Below are 18,150 nucleotides of genomic sequence, written 5' to 3'. Positions count from 1 at the left end.
TTAGACGAGGTTCTCGAGACATGGGGCAGTGCTGGAGTTGGTTGGGTTATGGTTGGGCTCCATGATCCTGAGGGTCTCTTCCAACTGAATGATTCTATGATTCTAAGTAAGAAAACTAATCTGTGCTCTCAACATACGGTGGTTGTTGGAAGGGGGTGGGCAGTGCTTTCCGAAATCTGCAGGGTTTGCAGGACGTGTTCCACGAGCCCTCACATGTGAACTGCTGCTGTGGAAGAGCCCTAAAACTTAACACGCCAACTGAAGGCTTGCCCATGATTATTTCAGTGCCTTTCAGTGGAACCAGTGCAAAGAGCATATTGCGAATCTGCCGTGGTTTAATTATTCCTCAGCTGGTTCCCGGAGTCAGCTGGTTTGTTACTGTACGTGCAGCATTTGACCCTTCGGATGTATTCTTAGAACAGCTGAACGTAGCAGTTCTCGTGGAGGGCGCTGCAGAATGCCCCAGGGTTTCGTTTCATGTTGTTTCTGTAATAGATATAAGCAAATAATCACCGAGCAGTCTTAATGTTTTATACTCTTTTTATTTCTAGTTAATATTTGTTCTGAGCTAGGTTACATTAACTTAATGTGCCTTATATGTGAGTGTGCACATACCCAACAACTAGATTTGACTTCACAAAAGTAGGCCACGCGAGTCCTAAACTTGCCTATAAGACATTATAATGGTTTCACTCAAGAACAAGTCAAGTGGGTGGATGCTGTTATGCAGCTGGTAGGGTCAGAACCCGGGCCTTAGCATCTGTGTGTTTATAAACCGGTTTTGAATGAAACTGAAAAAAGAAAATGGATTTCATCACCTCCGTGCCCCCCCGCTCCCACCCTCGAGGGTGGAACTGGGTGGACCTATAGCCTTTTCAAACCTCGAGGGTGGAAAGCGGTTTATTTGGCAGTAGAATGGGGTTTTTTGGTTGTTAGAAATACGGTCATGAACTTAGAGCGTACTTGACCTGTCGGAGGTTCTGCACCCCTGATGTCAGGCTGCGGGAATGCTTACCTGCTGTGCTGAGCTGCCGTAGCTTCTTGGTGGTGGGCACCAACGGACAGTAGTGCTTGAGAGAAAAGTCATTTACTCCAAGATACAGTTTGTTCCTCAAAATACTCTCTGTCCTCATGAGGAGTGACTTGGAAGGTTATTTGGCACCATAGCTCAGGGAGACATATTTCTCAGCATTTTCGTATGGTCTTGTTCTTTCCCTTCTTGCATGTGTAATTTCAGCTGTGCTGCCACATGGGCACGGATCAGCGGGCGTTTTACACAGCAAAGGCAGCAGGCAGCCGTGACAAACAGCGCTCCAGCTGCCGCCGAGCGTGTCCCGTGCGCGCCATTCGGGCTATTGATCTTTACCTCCTGTGCCTGGGTCTGTCACTCGCGTGTGCTGCTCAGATGAAAGCAGTTTTCCTAAGGAGAACTTACTGCATTGTGCTAATGCTTCAGCCAGCCTGGATTCTTAGCGTGGTTGCTCTATTCACTCGACCGTTGACATGCCAAAAATTCAAGCACATGCTTATGCATGCAAGAGGAGTTAAATTCCTGCCTCAGTGCTTGTGGTCCTGGCAATTTGACACCAGATTTACACTGATATAATTTATATAATTGCACTTAGAATATTTCTTGCTTATTCTAATGTGTATAAGACCAGATTAACTGTATCTTTAGATGTGGTTCCGTGTATTGTTTTCCCGCTGCGGAAGTGGTTTGGTTCTGCACGCAGCCTCACTGCTGCCCTTGCCCTCCCAGCACCGCACTCTAACCTGTCTGGGTGATGAAGTTACACACCGCTGCTGGCCTTGCTCCGTCTTGCCTGCAAACAGCTTGTTTTCCCCCCCAGACTCCCACGTTGGGTGCACATAAGCGTTTTCATGGCTGCCCAGTTACTTTTGCTGGGAACTGATGTAGCCAGCAAATAGCTTCCTTTTATCCGCAGGCAATTTTTAGTGTGCTCTGTGGCCACAAAAATGCTTCTGCCAGCTGGGCGAGGGCAGCGCGTGGGCAGGACGGGCAGCTGCCGCGGCAGGACTGACAGACGGCAGCGCTCCGGTGCCACGTGAAGCCTGCTGTCGTGTGTGTGGACACAGCTGCCTGCGGACCACACATCGACTGAACCCGCAGGAGCTTGCGTTACTGCGGGGCTGCTTGTAACTGGGATTATGTCTTGAGCTGGGTTTGCCACTGAAGCTCAAATATCCTGCAGCTGCACTCCCAAGTGGTCCCGCAGTCTTTATGTGCTGGACCTGTGCGATACCGGATCACAGAGTCGTGGAACCGTTTTGGTTGGAAGAGACCCTTAGGGGTATCACACGTTTGACGTCACAGGTGTGACGGTGCTGGCTGTGCCGGGCCCCTTGTGGCACAAACACGTCCAGGTCTGGGAGGATCGGAGCTGAGCCGGGATTTCAGTGCCCACTTGGTACAAGCGATGAGAGAAAGACAGAAAGGAACACAGATATCTCAGTGCTTCAGACAGAAAAATATTGCATCTCTTCTAGAAAGTATTTTACATCTGAGATGTTCTTGTTAAAAGAACTCTGTTAATGATGCTGTTGCCCTATATAGTGAAAGAATCCTTGCAAAAATGTCAGTTAATTTTAAAGCAGTACACGGGTACCACGCATAATCCAGACTGGCTTTAGGTGCTGGGCGTGTTTTTCACTGGGAATGCGGGGGTAGGGAGGGAGAAGGAACGGCTTGCTCTGCGCGTCACAGACGATGTTGTTCTGCTGCTTGGCTGGGAACGGGTGCATTTTGGTCGAAGATAAAAACGGGGTGCAGCAGAGGCCGTGCTGTTTCCCCTCTGTCTCATTTTCCTCCAGCATTTCCCAAGCTCACTGCTAAGAGGGAAACATTTCTTGAGAGCAGGGTGGTCGTGTGTCCACGGCGAGCGATTCCCGTGGTCGTGTGTCCATGGCCGAGCGATTCCCGTGGTCATGTGTCCATGGCCGAGCGATTCCCGTGGTCGTGTGTCCACGGCGAGCGATTCCCGTGGTCGTGTGTCCACGGCGAGCGATTCCCGTGGTCGTGTGTCCACGGCGAGCGATTCCCGTGGTCGTGTGTCCACGGCGAGCGATTCCCGTGGTCGTGTGTCCACGGCGAGCGATTCCCGTGGTCGTGTGTCCATGGCGAGCGATTCCCGTGGTCGTGTGTCCATGGCCGAGCGATTCCCGTGGTTGTGTGTCCATGGGGAGTGATTCCTGTGGTCGTGTGTCCATGGCGAGCGATTCCCGTGGTCGTGTGTCCATGGCGAGCGATTCCCGTGGTCGTGTGTCCATGGCCGAGCGATTCCCGTGGTCATGTGTCCATGGCCGAGCGATTCCCGTGGTCGTGTGTCCATGGTGAGCGATTCCCGTGGTCGTGTGTCCATGGCGAGCGATTCCCGTGGTTGTGTGTCCATGGCGAGCGATTCCCGTGGTCGTGTGTCCATGGCCGAGCGATTCCCGTGGTTGTGTGTCCATGGGGAGTGATTCCTGTGGTCGTGTGTCCATGGCGAGCGATTCCCGTGGTCGTGTGTCCATGGCGAGCGATTCCCGTGGTCGTGTGTCCATGGCCGAGCGATTCCCGTGGTCATGTGTCCATGGCCGAGCGATTCCCGTGGTTGTGTGTCCATGGCCGAGCGATTCCCGTGGTCATGTGTCCACGGTGAGCGATTCCCGTGGTCGTGTGTCCATGGCGAGCGATTCCCGTGGTTGTGTGTCCATGGCCGAGCGATTCCCGTGGTCGTGTGTCCATGGCCGAGCGATTCCCGTGGTCGTGTGTCCATGGCTGAGCGATTCCCGTGGTCGTGTGTCCATGGCTGAGCGATTCCCGTGGTCGTGTGTCCATGGCGAGCGATTCCCGTGGTTGTGTGTCCATGGCCGAGCGATTCCCGTGGTCGTGTGTCCATGGCCGAGCGATTCCCGTGGTCGTGTGTCCATGGCTGAGCGATTCCCGTGGTCGTGTGTCCATGGCTGAGCGATTCCCGTGGTCGTGTGTCCACGGCGAGCGATTCCTGTGGTCGTGTGTCCATGGCTGAGCGATTCCCGTGGTCGTGTGTCCACGGCGAGCGATTCCCATGGTTGTGTCCATGACGAGCGATTCCCGTGGTCGTGTGTCCACGGCGAGCGATTCCCGTGGTCGTGTGTCCATGGCGAGCGATTCCCGTGGTCGTGTGTCCATGGCGAGCGATTCCCGTGGTCGTGTGTCCATGGCCAAGCGATTCCCTTGGTCGTGTGTCCATGGCGAGCGATTCCCGTGGTCGTGTGTCCATGGCCGAGCGATTCCCTTGGTCGTGTGTCCATGGCGAGCGATTCCCTTGGTCGTGTGTCCATGGCGAGCGATTCCTGTGGTCGTGTGTCCATGGCGAGCGATTCCCGTGGTCGTGTGTCCATGGCGAGCGATTCCTGTGGTCGTGTGTCCACGGTGAGCGATTCCCGTGGTCGTGTGTCCATGTCCGAGCGATTCCCGTGGTTGTGTGTCCACGGCGAGCGATTCCCGTGGTCGTGTGTCCATGTCCGAGCGATTCCCGTGGTCGTGTGTCCACGGTGAGCGATTCCCGTGGTCGTGTGTCCATGGTGAGCGATTCCCGTGGTCGTGTGTCCATGGCGAGCGATTCCCGTGGTTGTGTGTCCATGGCGAGCGATTCCCGTGGTCGTGTGTCCATGGCTGAGCGATTCCCGTGGTTGTGTGTCCATGGCCAAGCGGTTCCCGCTGCCGAGGGCACCAACCGGCTGTTTCAGCTGTGAGCATGGTCACCCGTCCCCACGGAGTGGCACAAAGACTTGGCATTTCTTCCATAACAGCGCTCTGAATAAAAGTGCCCGTCCAACAGAAATTCTGCTCTGCTTTATAGTTTCCGGATTTAAGCAGAGGAGATGGTGTTTGTTCAGTTCACACTAACAGTGTGAGCAGCATCGACCGAGCAGCAGTGTTCTGTCTGCAAGCGAAAGGCTTGCGCTGCTTTACATGGGTACGAATCGGGTTTGCTGACAAACAGTCCAGTTTCTCACCTGCCGTTTGTGGAGTTATTCCCCAGATGGACCTTTTGAATATCCTGCCAAAGTGGCGAATTAAGGATTCGTTTCCCAGTCTGAATACGCCTACAGATAAGGTTTCAGGTGTTAATCAGATGTGCAAAAGACTATTGTGGTTTTCTTTGTAAAACATTGACTATACAATATGGTCCTTGCATATCCAGAATTCACAGGAGTTACAAATCCCTCTGTTGTGTTAAATCAGGTCTAAAATCAGACACCTTAGTCTCTAATTTATTAGACCTTTCTCATTTGCTGCCTTACCTGAATGATGTAGCTCCTGAGAGGAGCTACGGCAGGCCTGAAGTTGGCATCTTTTTTAGGTTAATTTTATACAGGTTTGTATTTAAGAGCTCGTTAAACTTTCCTGATACAGCTGCTTTAAAGCCGCAGTGGGTCTGGGCAGTTCTTCCAGTAGCGGATTGTTAAGGACTTTTGCTGGGTTTGATGGTGAAGCTGGTACCTGTGTTGGTGACCTGCAGTGACGCTGCCCGCAGCGTGAGCTCGCCAGCCCGGCACACGCGGGGCTGAGCCGCCTGGAGCAGGGCCGTGTTTGCCCAGCCCGGCACACGCGGGGCTGAGCCGCCTGGAGCAGGGCCGTGTTTGCCCAGCGCGGCACACGCGGGGCTGAGCCGCCTGGAGCAGGGCCGTGTTTGCCCAGCCCGGCACACGCGGGGCTGAGCCGCCTGGAGCAGGGCCGTGTTTGCCCAGCCCGGCACACGCGGGGCTGAGCCGCCTGGAGCAGGGCCGTGTTTGCCCAGCGCGGCACACGCGGGGCTGAGCCGCCTGGAGCAGGGCCGTGTTTGCCCAGCGCGGTACACGCGGGGCTGAGCTGCCTGGAGCAGGGCCGTGTTTGCGCAGCACGGCCAGACACCCGGGAGCCGTCTGCGCTGACCCTCACCGCTGCGCTTCCGCAGTTGGGGTGTGCGACAGATTCCGTTGCATTGTGTTTTCTTTGCATTTCATCTGCTATGAAAAATCAGGTGAAAGTATGTTAAGGGTATTAGGGAAAGATGTAGTGTCTGATAGTTTTTGGTACCTTTTTAATGTGCCGCTTTCGCACCCTCTGCCAGTCCCGCTGGTCAGTGGGTCTCATCAGATGCACCTTCTCTCTTCATTACAGTTCTCAGGGTGATTTTCGTTACTGTGGTGTGTGAGCACCTGTGAGGTGAGGAGTGCTTGAAACGCTGCTGTGAAATACAACAGCAATGCCGTCATTTACGGATGAGTGCGCAGCGCTGCGGCTCGTCCGTGCTGGCGGAGGCGGGTGACAGCCCCAGGAGCACACCTCCGCGGTTGTGTCCCACGGGAACACCTCCCGCTGCAGCTCGTCCGTGCTGGCGGAGGTGGGTGACAGCCCCAGGAGCACACCTCCACGGTTGTGTCCCACGGGAACACCTCCCGCTGCAGCTCGTCCGTGCTGGCGGAGGCGGGTGACAGCCCCAGGAGCACACCTCCGCGGTTGTGTCCCACGGGAACACCTCCCGCCCCTGCGTTGTTGAAAGAAGAGTGCTTTGCTTTCTTAGGGGTGGAAACGCACACAGTGCTCATTACTTATGCTGGTAATTATTTGTACAGTCATTAATTTAGATCCGTCAATAAAGCAAACGTTAAGATTGACAATTTTTTTACTAGCTTACTGCATATTATAGACACACACTTGTAGAGGAATTTTCAAATGAAAAACTTGCATGTCATTTAGTAGATATCGTTCGGTAAATATTTGAGCACACCAGGGTGACTATAAATACTTGCTGTATTATATGCATTCATGTTTTATGCACATAGGAAATAGCAAAAATAATGTATTAAGCAGTTGCGAGTGGCAGTGCTTGCCGGATTGGGTGGGTGCCTCGGCCGTTTGAGCACAGTGATGCTAACCCGGTGTGTTGTGCCCCGCAGGTGCGGGCCCGCAGCCGCTGGCGGGCAGCGCGGCGCACAGCCGGCCCCTGCTGGCCCTGCCCCGCGCGCTCACCGCGCAGCAGCAGCAGCAGCAGAAGCTGCGGCTCCAGAGGATCCAGATGGAGCGGGAGCGGATCAGGATGCGGCAGGAGGAGCTTCTGCGACAGGTAACCGGGGATACTGCTGGATTTTGTGCGAGAGACTTCGGTTCATCGCCTCTGCGTTTTTACCGGGTACAATTGGTAGCTCTGTCACTTTATGGCAAGATTAACTGTTGTTTTACGTAACGCCCACCAAAAAGCTAATATAAACATTTCATGTTTTTCTCTACGCTAGCACTGAACACCACAAAACGGCCGTCTGTCAGGAGTCACACGCTGGCTGTCTTTCTCACCAGCTGTAGTAGTAATGCAAGCAACAAATTCTGTTCTGCACCTGTGTATAAATCCGGAGCAGTTATCACTGATCAGTTTGCAGTTTCACTTGGTTTGTGTAGCAGACCATGTTCACACTTCACTGAAGGTTAAGGCAGAACACACAGAGTTGCTCTTGACTCTGATCCAAGTTCTATAACTTGCATCCTTGGCCTTTGAATGAAAATAAAATCACATTTTCATCTTACATGAATACCTCTGATTTGAAGACTTCAGACATGAGTCTTTGTGGATATTTTGTTTATTGCTCTACTTCTTAAGTTTCAGCTCTATAGAATGACTCATGTTGTACAAAATAGATACGTAACTTCCTTTACATTGCCTTAAGGAAATAGGGAGTTTTAACAATTGTGTTCCTTCTGTTATGGACAGCCCCACCGGCGATGTGTCTCGCATGTCATATTAATCAGCTGCCTTAGAGGAAATAACCTATTTCTCTCAGAAACAGCATGAAGGACGCGTCTCCGCAGCCTCGGGAGACGTTGTGGGTGGCGAAGGAGGGGACCCAGGCGCGGTCAAGCCTGCGGGTGTGGGTCGGGGATGCGGACGGCCAGGGCAGGCGGACCGCGAGGGAGAGGTGCTCCAAAGTTTTCTCGTCTTTCAGAAAATCGCAGATGAACAGCCGGCTGTTTGGTTTCCTCTCTGCAGACTTTGAATGTCAGTTTTACTTGTTGGGGTTGTGCTTGTTGTTGTTTTGTTTCTTTTGTTTGTTGTTTTTCAGGTTTTTAAGCATACTGTCTCAGAATTAATTGAAGAGAAGGTCTTTAATGTTTGTAATTATTGAGAATTTGAGGGGCTCTTTTTCCGTGCTTTTATTTCAGAACAAATAATTTTTAATTGCATTTTACCAAAATATCACTTTTCAAAAGCAGTAATAGACATTATTGCAGTCACCAAATTAAAGATTACCAGAATTGTACTGAAAGGGCTTTATTTTCTTCATATACAGAAAACGCAGTTTGCTGCGGGTCCGTGTGCTACTGCAGACCTCTGACAACAAGGGTGTCATTGTGCGTTTCTTCCCATGCACAAACCATCCGTAAGTCAGATTTCTGGGGTCGCACCTCTGCAGCCCCGTGGCCTCACCGGGTGCAGAACAGCGAGCGCAGGACGGGGCCGTGCTGCCGGTGCCTTCTGTAACAGCGACGGGAACACGGCGCAAATGGGGCTCTGATGGGTAGAGTCGCACAAACACTCAGAGTATTTGTAAAAGCACCTTACAATTATGTATTTGCTTCATTTATATCTTTTTACTCTTTTACCTCTAAATCTATGTATAAGAACTGTAAAAAATTGCTTAACCAAAGTCATTAACAAAAGTTCATTAATACATTTCAAAACTATACAGCACCATCTAGCTGCATTTGGGAAAAAAAAAGGCATTAAAATGACATGCTTTTGTAGCTCCTGTGGCAGCACTTGCCTGTCTTCATGCGGTTACTCCCGCGTCTTTGGTGAGTATCTGTATGTACCGCTCCACGTTAAACAAGCGCCCAGCGCTCTGCGGAAAGGGTGAAACACAGGTGTGATTCCATCGGTGTTCTGAATTTATTACCTTCTCCTGTCAGGGCCGAGTTTGACTTTCCTGGTTCGGCCCCGAGTCTGGAAGCCCTGCAGACACCAGCTGCTGGAGCTGCACGCTGACCCATTACCTGTGTGTGCAGAGCTGTTGTGTGTTGAAGGTGCTGATCTCTGCCCTGAGCACTGACCTCGGGGCTTTCACTTCTTCCCCACGGAGAGTTCAGAACATAGCAGAGATGGGCGTAGGATATCTGGTATGGGATTAGTCATAATTGTTGTCGTGCTAAGAACATGTTTAGCTATTTTTACTCTCTTTGGCTCTGTTCTTGCTTCGGGACAGGAGCAAATTAAGCTTCAAAACAGTTGTGTCATTACCAGCAGGGCTGGTTTCCCTGCACTGCTGGCTGCGTTTGCCTGTAACCCAGCGCACGCACAGCCCTGAGCAGCTGAGCCGTGCTGGATGGAGCCCCCAGTGCCACCCTGCACCTGGGTTTGTGTGAGCTCCACGTTACATACAGCAGGGCATTATCACTTTGCATTATGAGGGTTTTCAGAACCCATAGAGCTCTTGAGGAACAACATATTTCCCACCCAAGGAAAAGAAGGTGCAGAATCCACCCGTGCTGTCAGGGTCCGGGTGCAGTGGCTCCTGCCGTCACCGCGCTCCTGTCCACTGTGAGCTGTGAAGGGGGCAGGCTGAGCCGGCTGCTCACTGGTGCTGGTGCTGGCGCTGCGTGGGAGGCCCTGCATTCCACAGGGCCAGCTCGCTCCGGCGCAGCAGCTGCCGCGGACACGCCGCGGGCTTCCCCGGCCGTGGCGTTCTGTTCTGGTTTGTCCTCCTCTACGGCTGCAGACGGGGTGCACACGACTGCAGACGGGGCACACATGACTGCAGACGGGGTGCACATGACTGCAGACGGGGTGCACATGACTGCAGACGGGGTACATATGACTGCAGACGGGGTGCACATGACTGCAGACGGGGTACATATGACTGCAGACGGGGTGCACATGACTGCAGACGAGGTGCACACGGCTGCAGACGGGGTGCACATGACTGCAGACAGGGTGCACATGACTGCAGACGGGGTGCACATGACTGCAGACGGGGCACACACGACTGCAGACGGGGTGCATATGACTGCAGGCGAGGTACACATGACTGCAGACGGGGTGCACATGACTGCAGACGGGGTGCACACAACTGAGGATGGGGCGCACACGACTAAAGATGGGGTGCACACGACTGCAGACGGAGTGCACACGACTAAAGATGGGGCGCACACGACTGCAGACGGAGTGCATACGACTGAAGACGGGGTGCACATGACTGCAGACGGGGCGCACATGACTGCAGACGGGGTGCACACGACTAAAGATGGGGTGCACATGACTGCAGACGGGGTGCATGCAGGAAGGGCGGCACTTCAGAGCGCCCTGTGGCAGCTCCTATTTCAGCGTTATCCTCAAGAGCGTTGGTTTTCTTTCTTACTGAAAGAAAAAGATGATCTGCTTGCTGGTCACGAGCCTCCTGCAACGGAAGCGGCCGGCGGTGGTGTCGGTGAGGAACCTGTGCCGGCTCTGCGGGGACGTCCCAGCGCTTCTCCGTGCGCTCAGGCGCCACCGTGCACCTTGTCTGGAAGAGTACAGGCACAAAAGGCAACGCTTCCATCAAGAATCTTCAGACTATTCATTCTTAACACATAGTAAATTATCACACCATCTAATGTAAATTATTCTTTATCAGTGAATAGATAGATAACGTGATTATAAAGTAAACATTGTATTAATGGGCACCAGTATATGTTAATTCCCAATGAATAATTGTTACATTACTCATGAAGAGACCAGACCGATCCTCCTCAATGAGGAAATAAATGGAAAACGTAGCAAAACATCATATTCTATCTTCAAAAACATGTTAATCTTTTCTATAGTACATTCAGTGGAGAAAGTTTTCTACCTGGATTTAAATTAAATATTTCCTTTGTTTATTTCGTAAAAAAAAAAGGTCGTGTAAACTAGGTAAAACCAGGCAGAGCTTCGTTATTTTAAGATCTCAGGGTATTTGTCTGGAAAGCCCAGCTGAGCAGCCTTTGCGTAGACCTGCGTACCACTAGATGTCACGGTTGGTTCACTGAATTTATCTTCCAGGAAGGTTCGGAAACAGGTTTCCTTTGGCTCTAGTTGCTGAGGTTGGTGTATGTGAGACAGTCATTGGGCAGATGCCTGTTACCAGGCAGAGGGTTCATTCTGCAGATTATTGGGTCAAAGTCTTGATTTCAGTGCTTTTCTTCTAACATATTAAGTACTCTATGGCTCGGTATACAGCACATGATGTCGTGTGGCAGCAGCTCGCACAGTCCCAGTGCCCAGTCGTGCTCTCTTTGCCCCAGTTTGGGCCGAGAGCGGTTTCACTGAAGCTGTTGGACACGCGGGAGACCCGGTTTGAGTCTGTGGGTTTTAAACTGCTCTTGCTGTCGCTGCGGCTCTCAGAGAGCTCGCCCTCCCGAGCAGCAAGGCGCAGCTGCCGTGTGATGTGGCACGGCTGTCCCGCGGCCCCACGGGCGCTCGACGCCGGGCTGTGACGAGCCGTCAGTGTATGGCGAGGTGACACTCGAGCTGTGTGCGTTACAACGCGGGTGGCTGGGTTTGGCGGGGATTCTCTCTGTGGGCAGCAAGGCGGTGGAGGTGCGGTTGCCCTGCAGGCACGTGTGCTCATTCGGGGTCGGGCTTTTCCCCTCGCTGGCGGTTTGCAGTGAGCCCGTTGCTGTGAGCGTTCTGTGATCTGCGTCATGCAGGAGCGCGGGCAGGGCGGGGGGCGAGCGGCTCTGCGGAGTGGGACGGACGGGAAGCCCTGGCACGCAGCTGCAGGCAGGACGGACAGACGGACGGGCGGGCGGGCAGGTTCTCGGGGCTGAGCCAGCACGGGGGAACATGCTGTCTGTCTACATCCTGATTTTCTTCACACCAACATAAACAAACAGTCATCAGTTACATTGTTCAGCATTGCTCGCTGAACAAGGAGATGTGTCTGTATTACGTGTTCTCTTGTCACGGTACCTCTGAGCGCTCGGGTGACTCTTCCGCTGTGTGTCTGTCCTCAGGAGGCCGCCCTGTGCAGACAGCTGCCCATGGACTCGGACGGCGTGGGCCCCGTGCAGACCGCGCTGAGCGCACCTGCCCTGGCACAGGACATGAGGCCCCTGACGAGCAATGGGTCTGACCCTTTCCTCAACAGGCAAGTTCACGGCCTCTTCGATGGACAGTCGGTCCCGTCACCTTCTCTGCTCTTCAAAGCTATGTCTCTGAAGTCGTGTCCTCATCGTCTTCTTTTGTAACTACTGTGAACAGAGGGGTATGGCCGAGAAACTGACCTGAGATCTTTCGGTTTAGAAAAATCAAAGAAATGGTAACGGCTCGTTTTAATTGTATTAAGAGTGGGCTCACTTCGGTTGCTTTTTATTTGGGCTGATGTTACATGACCACGTTAGTGTCCAACAGCTGAGAATAAGGCTTAATGACTCAGTATTTAATGCCTGACCTACTGTGCTGTCTGTTTTCAAACAACGCGATCGGGGACCAAGTCTAACAGAACATCCTTACTGAGCCGTTTTCGTGTTTCTATTTACAGCGGCCCATACCACTCCAGGGAACAGAGCACGGACAGCGGCTTGGGCTTAGGATGCTACAGTATACCAACAACACCCGAAGACTTCCTCAGCAACGTAGATGAGATGGATACAGGTAGAATACTCTGATGTTGTGGTATTAATAACTTAAAGTGTTGTGGTATTAATAACTTCACGTTATAACCAGTAGTGTTTTGTAACTGCATGACCGAACGATAATCTCCCACTTCCCTATGCAAGAAAACAGACCAAGACTCTGGGGGAAAATGCCTAAAAGGTCCTTAGTGCCTAGAAGGTTTCAGCTTTAACTTAGGTCCAGATTCAACCCTTTTTACCTTAGCCTGATATTAAACAAAGTAAGTGAAAGCTGGAAAATGTGAGCCTTAATTTGTGTGTTCATACCATTGTCCAGGGTAGGAGGAGTGCCAGTCTGGTCTTAGGTTACACTCTTGGTACACTCTGTGTTTTCCAGCTCTGGGAATCAGCCTAGTTAGTAAGTCTCTTGCGATGGCAAAGCTGGATTTCCCTTCTAACAGAATGTATTTAGCTAGTGTAGGTTTTGGTATGTATTTTTTTATATCAGTGTCCTCGTGGTGTTAAAAATACTGAAATCAGTTACTAAGAAGTCAACAAGTTCCTTTCCAGAGAGTGAAACTCTCAGCCGTTCCTCACCTAAACTTCCTTTTGAAGTCATCAGAAGTTCCCAATGGTGCGAAGGCTGACAGGCTCCTCTCGTAAACATTTCCACACGTGTTGGTATTCGTTTATGAAAAAGTAATACAATACTGCAGAGCTCAGCTGCAGCAGAACCCTTTTACAGTTGTGCCCCTGGCCAGCGCGGGGCTGCAGGGTTCCCGTAGGGTGTAGTGCACGCGGTGCACGCGAGTGTGCCCAGCACGGCGCTGCCTCCCCGCGGTGCACACCAGTGGGTCAGGACGGCCCTGCCTCCCCACGGTGCACACCAGTGGGTCAGGACGGCCCTGCATCCCCACGGTGCACACCAGTGGGTCAGGACGGCCCTGCCTCCCCACGGTGCACACCAGTGGGTCAGGACAGCCCTGCCTCCCCGCGGTGCACACCAGTGGGTCAGGACAGCCCTGCCTCTCCATGGTGCACACCAGTGGGTCAGGACAGCCCTGCCTCCCCACGGTGCACACCAGTGGGTCAGGACAGCCCTGCCTCCCCGCGGTGCACACCAGTGGGTCAGGACGGCGCTGCCTCCCCCCGGTGCACACGGCTTGCACAAACGGCCCTTCGTGCTTTGAGAGCAGGGCCAGGGTACGGAGTTGGCTCTTGCAAAACGGCGCATTGCGCAGGCAAGCGTGGTTTTGAGGGAGCGTTTGCAGAGGACAGCAATGCTCACAAGTGCACATGGGGGAGTCTAATTGTTGTATCACTTGTGTGGTTTTAAATTACTCACAGGAAGAGTTTGGTATTTCAACAGTTGTTCTTTACTTTTCCTAGGAGAAGCTATAGCACAGCCGACGATGAACATAAATCCACAACAGACGCGTTTCCCTGATTTCCTCGACTGTCTTCCAGGAACAAATGTGGATCTCGGGACTCTGGAGTCGGAAGACTTGATCCCAATTCTCAACGACGTGGAGTCAGTTCTCAACAAAGGCGAGCCGTTCCTCACCTGGCTGTAACCGCGCCGGTTCGGCCGGCGTGCGGTTCAGCCTTCCTTTTCCTCTCCAGATAGAGGTGGAATATCTGGGAATCCTCGAGCGATACTACTTACTGCCTTAATGACTTTTGTTACATCATCTTTATGGTCAGTTTAATCTCTGCCTGGACTTGATTTACATTAATTTAAATGTAAAATACATCTATATATCTAAATACATATATGCATAGGTATTTCTTCCTCTTTAGAAAAAGCACACTACTTTATACAACTGTGTAGTCCTTTACCTTTTCAGACCAGGCAGAAACGACTCCAGGACAGAGAGGGTGGTGTTTGTGCAGTCCCTGACCGATGCCCGGGGACCCGTTAACGTCACAGGGTCTTCATGATTCACCGCAGTTGACTGCGGCTCATTTGGCTCAGGAAGCGTGCGCACCATCAGAGCAGTTTTATTACTATCTTGTTACTGTCAGAAACTTTTTTTATCAACTTACTTAAGCTTTAAAAATCCTTTTTCCATTCTTATTAACAAACTGTGCTGTATAGAATACAGATTTAATCTGATCCATATCAGCCATAATAGTTCTTATTATATATTCGTAAAGGCACACACGGTGCTGTTGCAGTTTCTTTTTTCAGTATATTACTGTAAAATAAATACTTCCAATCTGAAAGTACCAGAACGGTTTAGCAACATTTTTACACAACAATATTGTTGCGAAATAAACCAGACTGGTACTGACTGCTGCCTTTAAAACAAAGCAATGCATTATAAACAAGCATTTTTTAAAAGCTCTTAGATTTTGATGTTTATTATCTTAAGCACTACAATTTTGTAAGGTAACACATGAACAATTTTTTATATCTATACAATCTGTGGCAAATATGTTAAATGCAAAAAACTGCTTTTAAAATCAGGTCTGAAAAATGTGGCACAAGTTGTTTGTTATATGTAGTGGGAGAAGACCCTCGCTCAGACTGTTTGCAGTGCTGTTTCTAACTGACAGTGTCACCTACAGGTAGTTCTACACCTGGCGCAGGACGGTAACTCACCCAGGGCAGCGCTGTGTCCTGGTTGGGGACGCCGCTCGGTTCCCCGCTCTGTCACCCGCTGTCACGGGTGTGCAGGACCTGTGTCCTGGTTGGGGACGCCGCTCCGTTCCCTGCTCTGTCACCCGCTGTCACGGGTGTGCAGGACCTGTGTCCCAGCTGGGGACGCCGCTCGGTTCCCTGCTCTGTCACCCGCTGTCACGGGCGTGCAGGACCTGTGTCCCAGCTGGGGACGCCGCTCGGTTCCCCGCTCTGTCACCCGCTGTCATGGCTGTGCAGGACCTGTGTCCCAGCTGGGGACGCCGCTCGGTTCCCCGCTCTGTCACCCGCTGTCACGGGTGTGCAGGACCTGTGTCCCAGCTGGGGACGCCGCTCGGTTCCCCGCTCTGTCACCCGCTGTCACGGGCGTGCAGGACCTGTGTCCCGGCTGGGGACGCCGCTCGGTTCCCCGCTCTGTCACCCGCTGTCATGGCTGTGCAGGACCTGTGTCCCGGCTGGGGACGCCGCTCGGTTCCCCGCTCTGTCACCCGCTGTCACGGGCGTGCAGGATGGGCTCGGGGTGTTTCTGCCTGTTGTGTATCCTACAAATGCTTTATCACGGGGTTGGGACTGAGGAGGCATCGAGGACATCAAGCTTGCAGTTCCCCTGCAATGCAAATGAAGTCCTAAAACTTAAATATTTTGAAATTATGTTATTTATAATCTATTAATTTAAGCTTTTTATATTGAAAAATATGTATTTTTATGAAAGGCATTAAAACTTTTCTCTGAGCTTAGTCCAGGCTATGTGGAGAGGAGATGTAGCGCTCGGTGTCGCTGTGTCTGGTAACACTAACCAGGCTCTTGCCGACGCGCGGAACACAGATCGCTAACGGCTCCTGTTCTGGGGGAGGGCGGGCAGGTGGAGAGGTCAGACGTGAGGTGATGGGGTGTGGAGCAGGTCTGGGAGAAAACGGTTCTGCACCGAGTGTAGATCCGCGCTGGGAAGGGTGGTTGCAAATAGGGAAACACGGAAAATGAATCACCAGTGTGCAGTAAAAATGTGATACAAGAACTCTGTACAATAAACTGCCTTGTCAGGGGTGAGCTGCTGGGTGTACGAGACAGCAGACGGCGGATTAAAGAAAGCACACCGCTAGTTTTTAAAAGAGGTGAAAGTCAAAGAGCTGAAGTCGGAAAGTTTTATTACATAGGGAAAAGTAGTTCTTGTTTTGTTCTGTTTGAATAGAAAACGAGATGTGACAGCAGAGCTCTGTCTGCACAGAATTTCATTACTGAATGGGCGTTGTGTTCATTTTTTTCTTTTGGAGGGGTCATTTGTTTTTCTCATCTTGGTTTTTGTTTTGGGGTGGATGTTTGTTTTTAGTTATTCTTCCCAGTGCTGTTGAGACAGCAGAAGTTTCAGCAGGCGGGACTGGGCAGGGCTGACCAGCAGTACTGCAGGGGGTCCACGCGTCCTTTGAAGGACTGCGCCGGGCCGCCAGCCTGGGTGCCAGAGCCGCCCCAAGGCTCCGTCTGCAGTGACGTGACCGACAGGGCTGGAGGCGCCTGGCGTCCTCACGGGGGCCGCTGGTGCTGCGCGTTGGCGGGAGCTGCAGGGGGGTCTGGCGGGGGCTGGGGAAACTGCTCAGCATAGGTGGTGCTTAGAAACAGCGGTTTGTTCATTTGCTGGTGGGTCTGTGCCATTGTAGATCTGAGTTTTGTTGTTCATACAAGATATCCCAAGCAGATCAGGTCTCTGCTGGCGTGATCCAGTGCTGACTTCTGTCTGTCCGTCTGTGCCCATTTCACCAGCTCAAGGCTTCTCAGTTCTGCTTTGCAGTGAAAACTGACGCGGTTTTCCAGTAAACTCGCGTGTGCATCAGAATTGTGAAGCTACAAACTTGGTTCCTCATGCATTCTTGCTCCAGGTGTCGACTGTCTCGGTTCAAAGACCTCGAAGAGGTAAAAGAATCAGGCCCTGTGTTTCCATGTAACCTACATAATGAGCAGCAGCAGACCTGGAACGGGAGGGCGCTGGGTACCCCAGCCTCCGGTGTCCGGCTGCTGCAGGACCTGGGCTGAGACTTACCCGCCATGAGCCGAACCGTGTTGAGCCGAGGTAAAAGTGATTCTTACACTGTGAGTTTCCGTTTCTGTAATGGGGAGGATGTGTCGGGTCAAGTGCAGCAACAACGATATCTGGGTTTTAAAGTTCTTTTTTTCAAAAGCTTCTGGCTTTAAACAGGCTTACGGTAGAACTTGTAGGTGTTCAAGCATATGTAATCCTTATGAAACTCAGTTCATTGCTGACAATATTTCACTGTGCTGTTTCAGGTTTTGAACGTCTAATAAATGTCCCGTCTGCCTGTAGGACACGTTAAGTGCAGGGCCAGCTGGACAGCGGTGCTGAGGCCATCGCCGAGGTGGCACACGAGGGTCTTGGTGATCAGTGACGGGACGTTGTTAATTACCCTTTGTATTCTGGTAATACTGTCAGAACGTGACTTGGGCAGGGACTGGGTTCGACTTTTTGACAACAAATGCTGTTTTGGGGAAGGGAAGGATTGAAATGCCTATTTTAAATACAGAAAAATGGAGGTGTTCAAATAAACGTGTTTCCTAATACACTACATCCACGTACGTGCTAGTACTTTAACTTTTTTATTTGTGTTTTTCATTTTGTTATATGGGAGCATTTGTTTTTAATTTCTACTACCTTGCAGCATATTGTATGTATCAAACGCAATCGGATCAAACTGTTGTATCCAGCATTGGATTCCGTTTGGTTTTTTTATTTCTTTGCTCTTGTACATGAAAAACAAATATAAATGAATTTAAAGATTTTGGGTGTGTATTGGTTTATTAAATTGTTTCCTTTTTCCTTCAGAGGGTTTCAGTGTGTGCTTCCCGGGCACCGTGTAAGGCTGCTTGGAACGCGGTACACAGTGTGCTCTGTGCAAAAGGCACACACATTAGC

At 51.5% G+C, this 18,150-nt stretch overlaps 1 protein-coding gene across 1 annotated transcript in view; it reads left to right on the top strand.

The window, feature by feature from the left end:
* Positions 1-18,017, top strand: part of WWTR1 (WW domain containing transcription regulator 1) — a 48,534-nt gene extending 30,517 nt beyond the window's left edge. The window contains exons 3-6 of the mRNA XM_065073290.1: positions 6,928-7,094; positions 11,990-12,123; positions 12,517-12,629; positions 13,979-18,017. Coding sequence (XP_064929362.1) covers positions 6,928-7,094; positions 11,990-12,123; positions 12,517-12,629; positions 13,979-14,163 — 599 coding nt within the window. The 3' untranslated portion in view covers positions 14,164-18,017. The remainder of the gene's footprint in view (positions 1-6,927; positions 7,095-11,989; positions 12,124-12,516; positions 12,630-13,978) is intronic.
* The last annotated feature ends 133 nt before the right edge of the window (positions 18,018-18,150 follow it).

This window comes from Columba livia, chromosome 9 (assembly GCF_036013475.1).
Source record: "Columba livia isolate bColLiv1 breed racing homer chromosome 9, bColLiv1.pat.W.v2, whole genome shotgun sequence".
Taxonomy (NCBI): Eukaryota; Metazoa; Chordata; class Aves; order Columbiformes; family Columbidae; genus Columba; species Columba livia.
The sequence above is the reverse complement of the archived record's forward strand: the minus strand, read 5'-3'. Positions and strand labels throughout refer to the sequence as shown.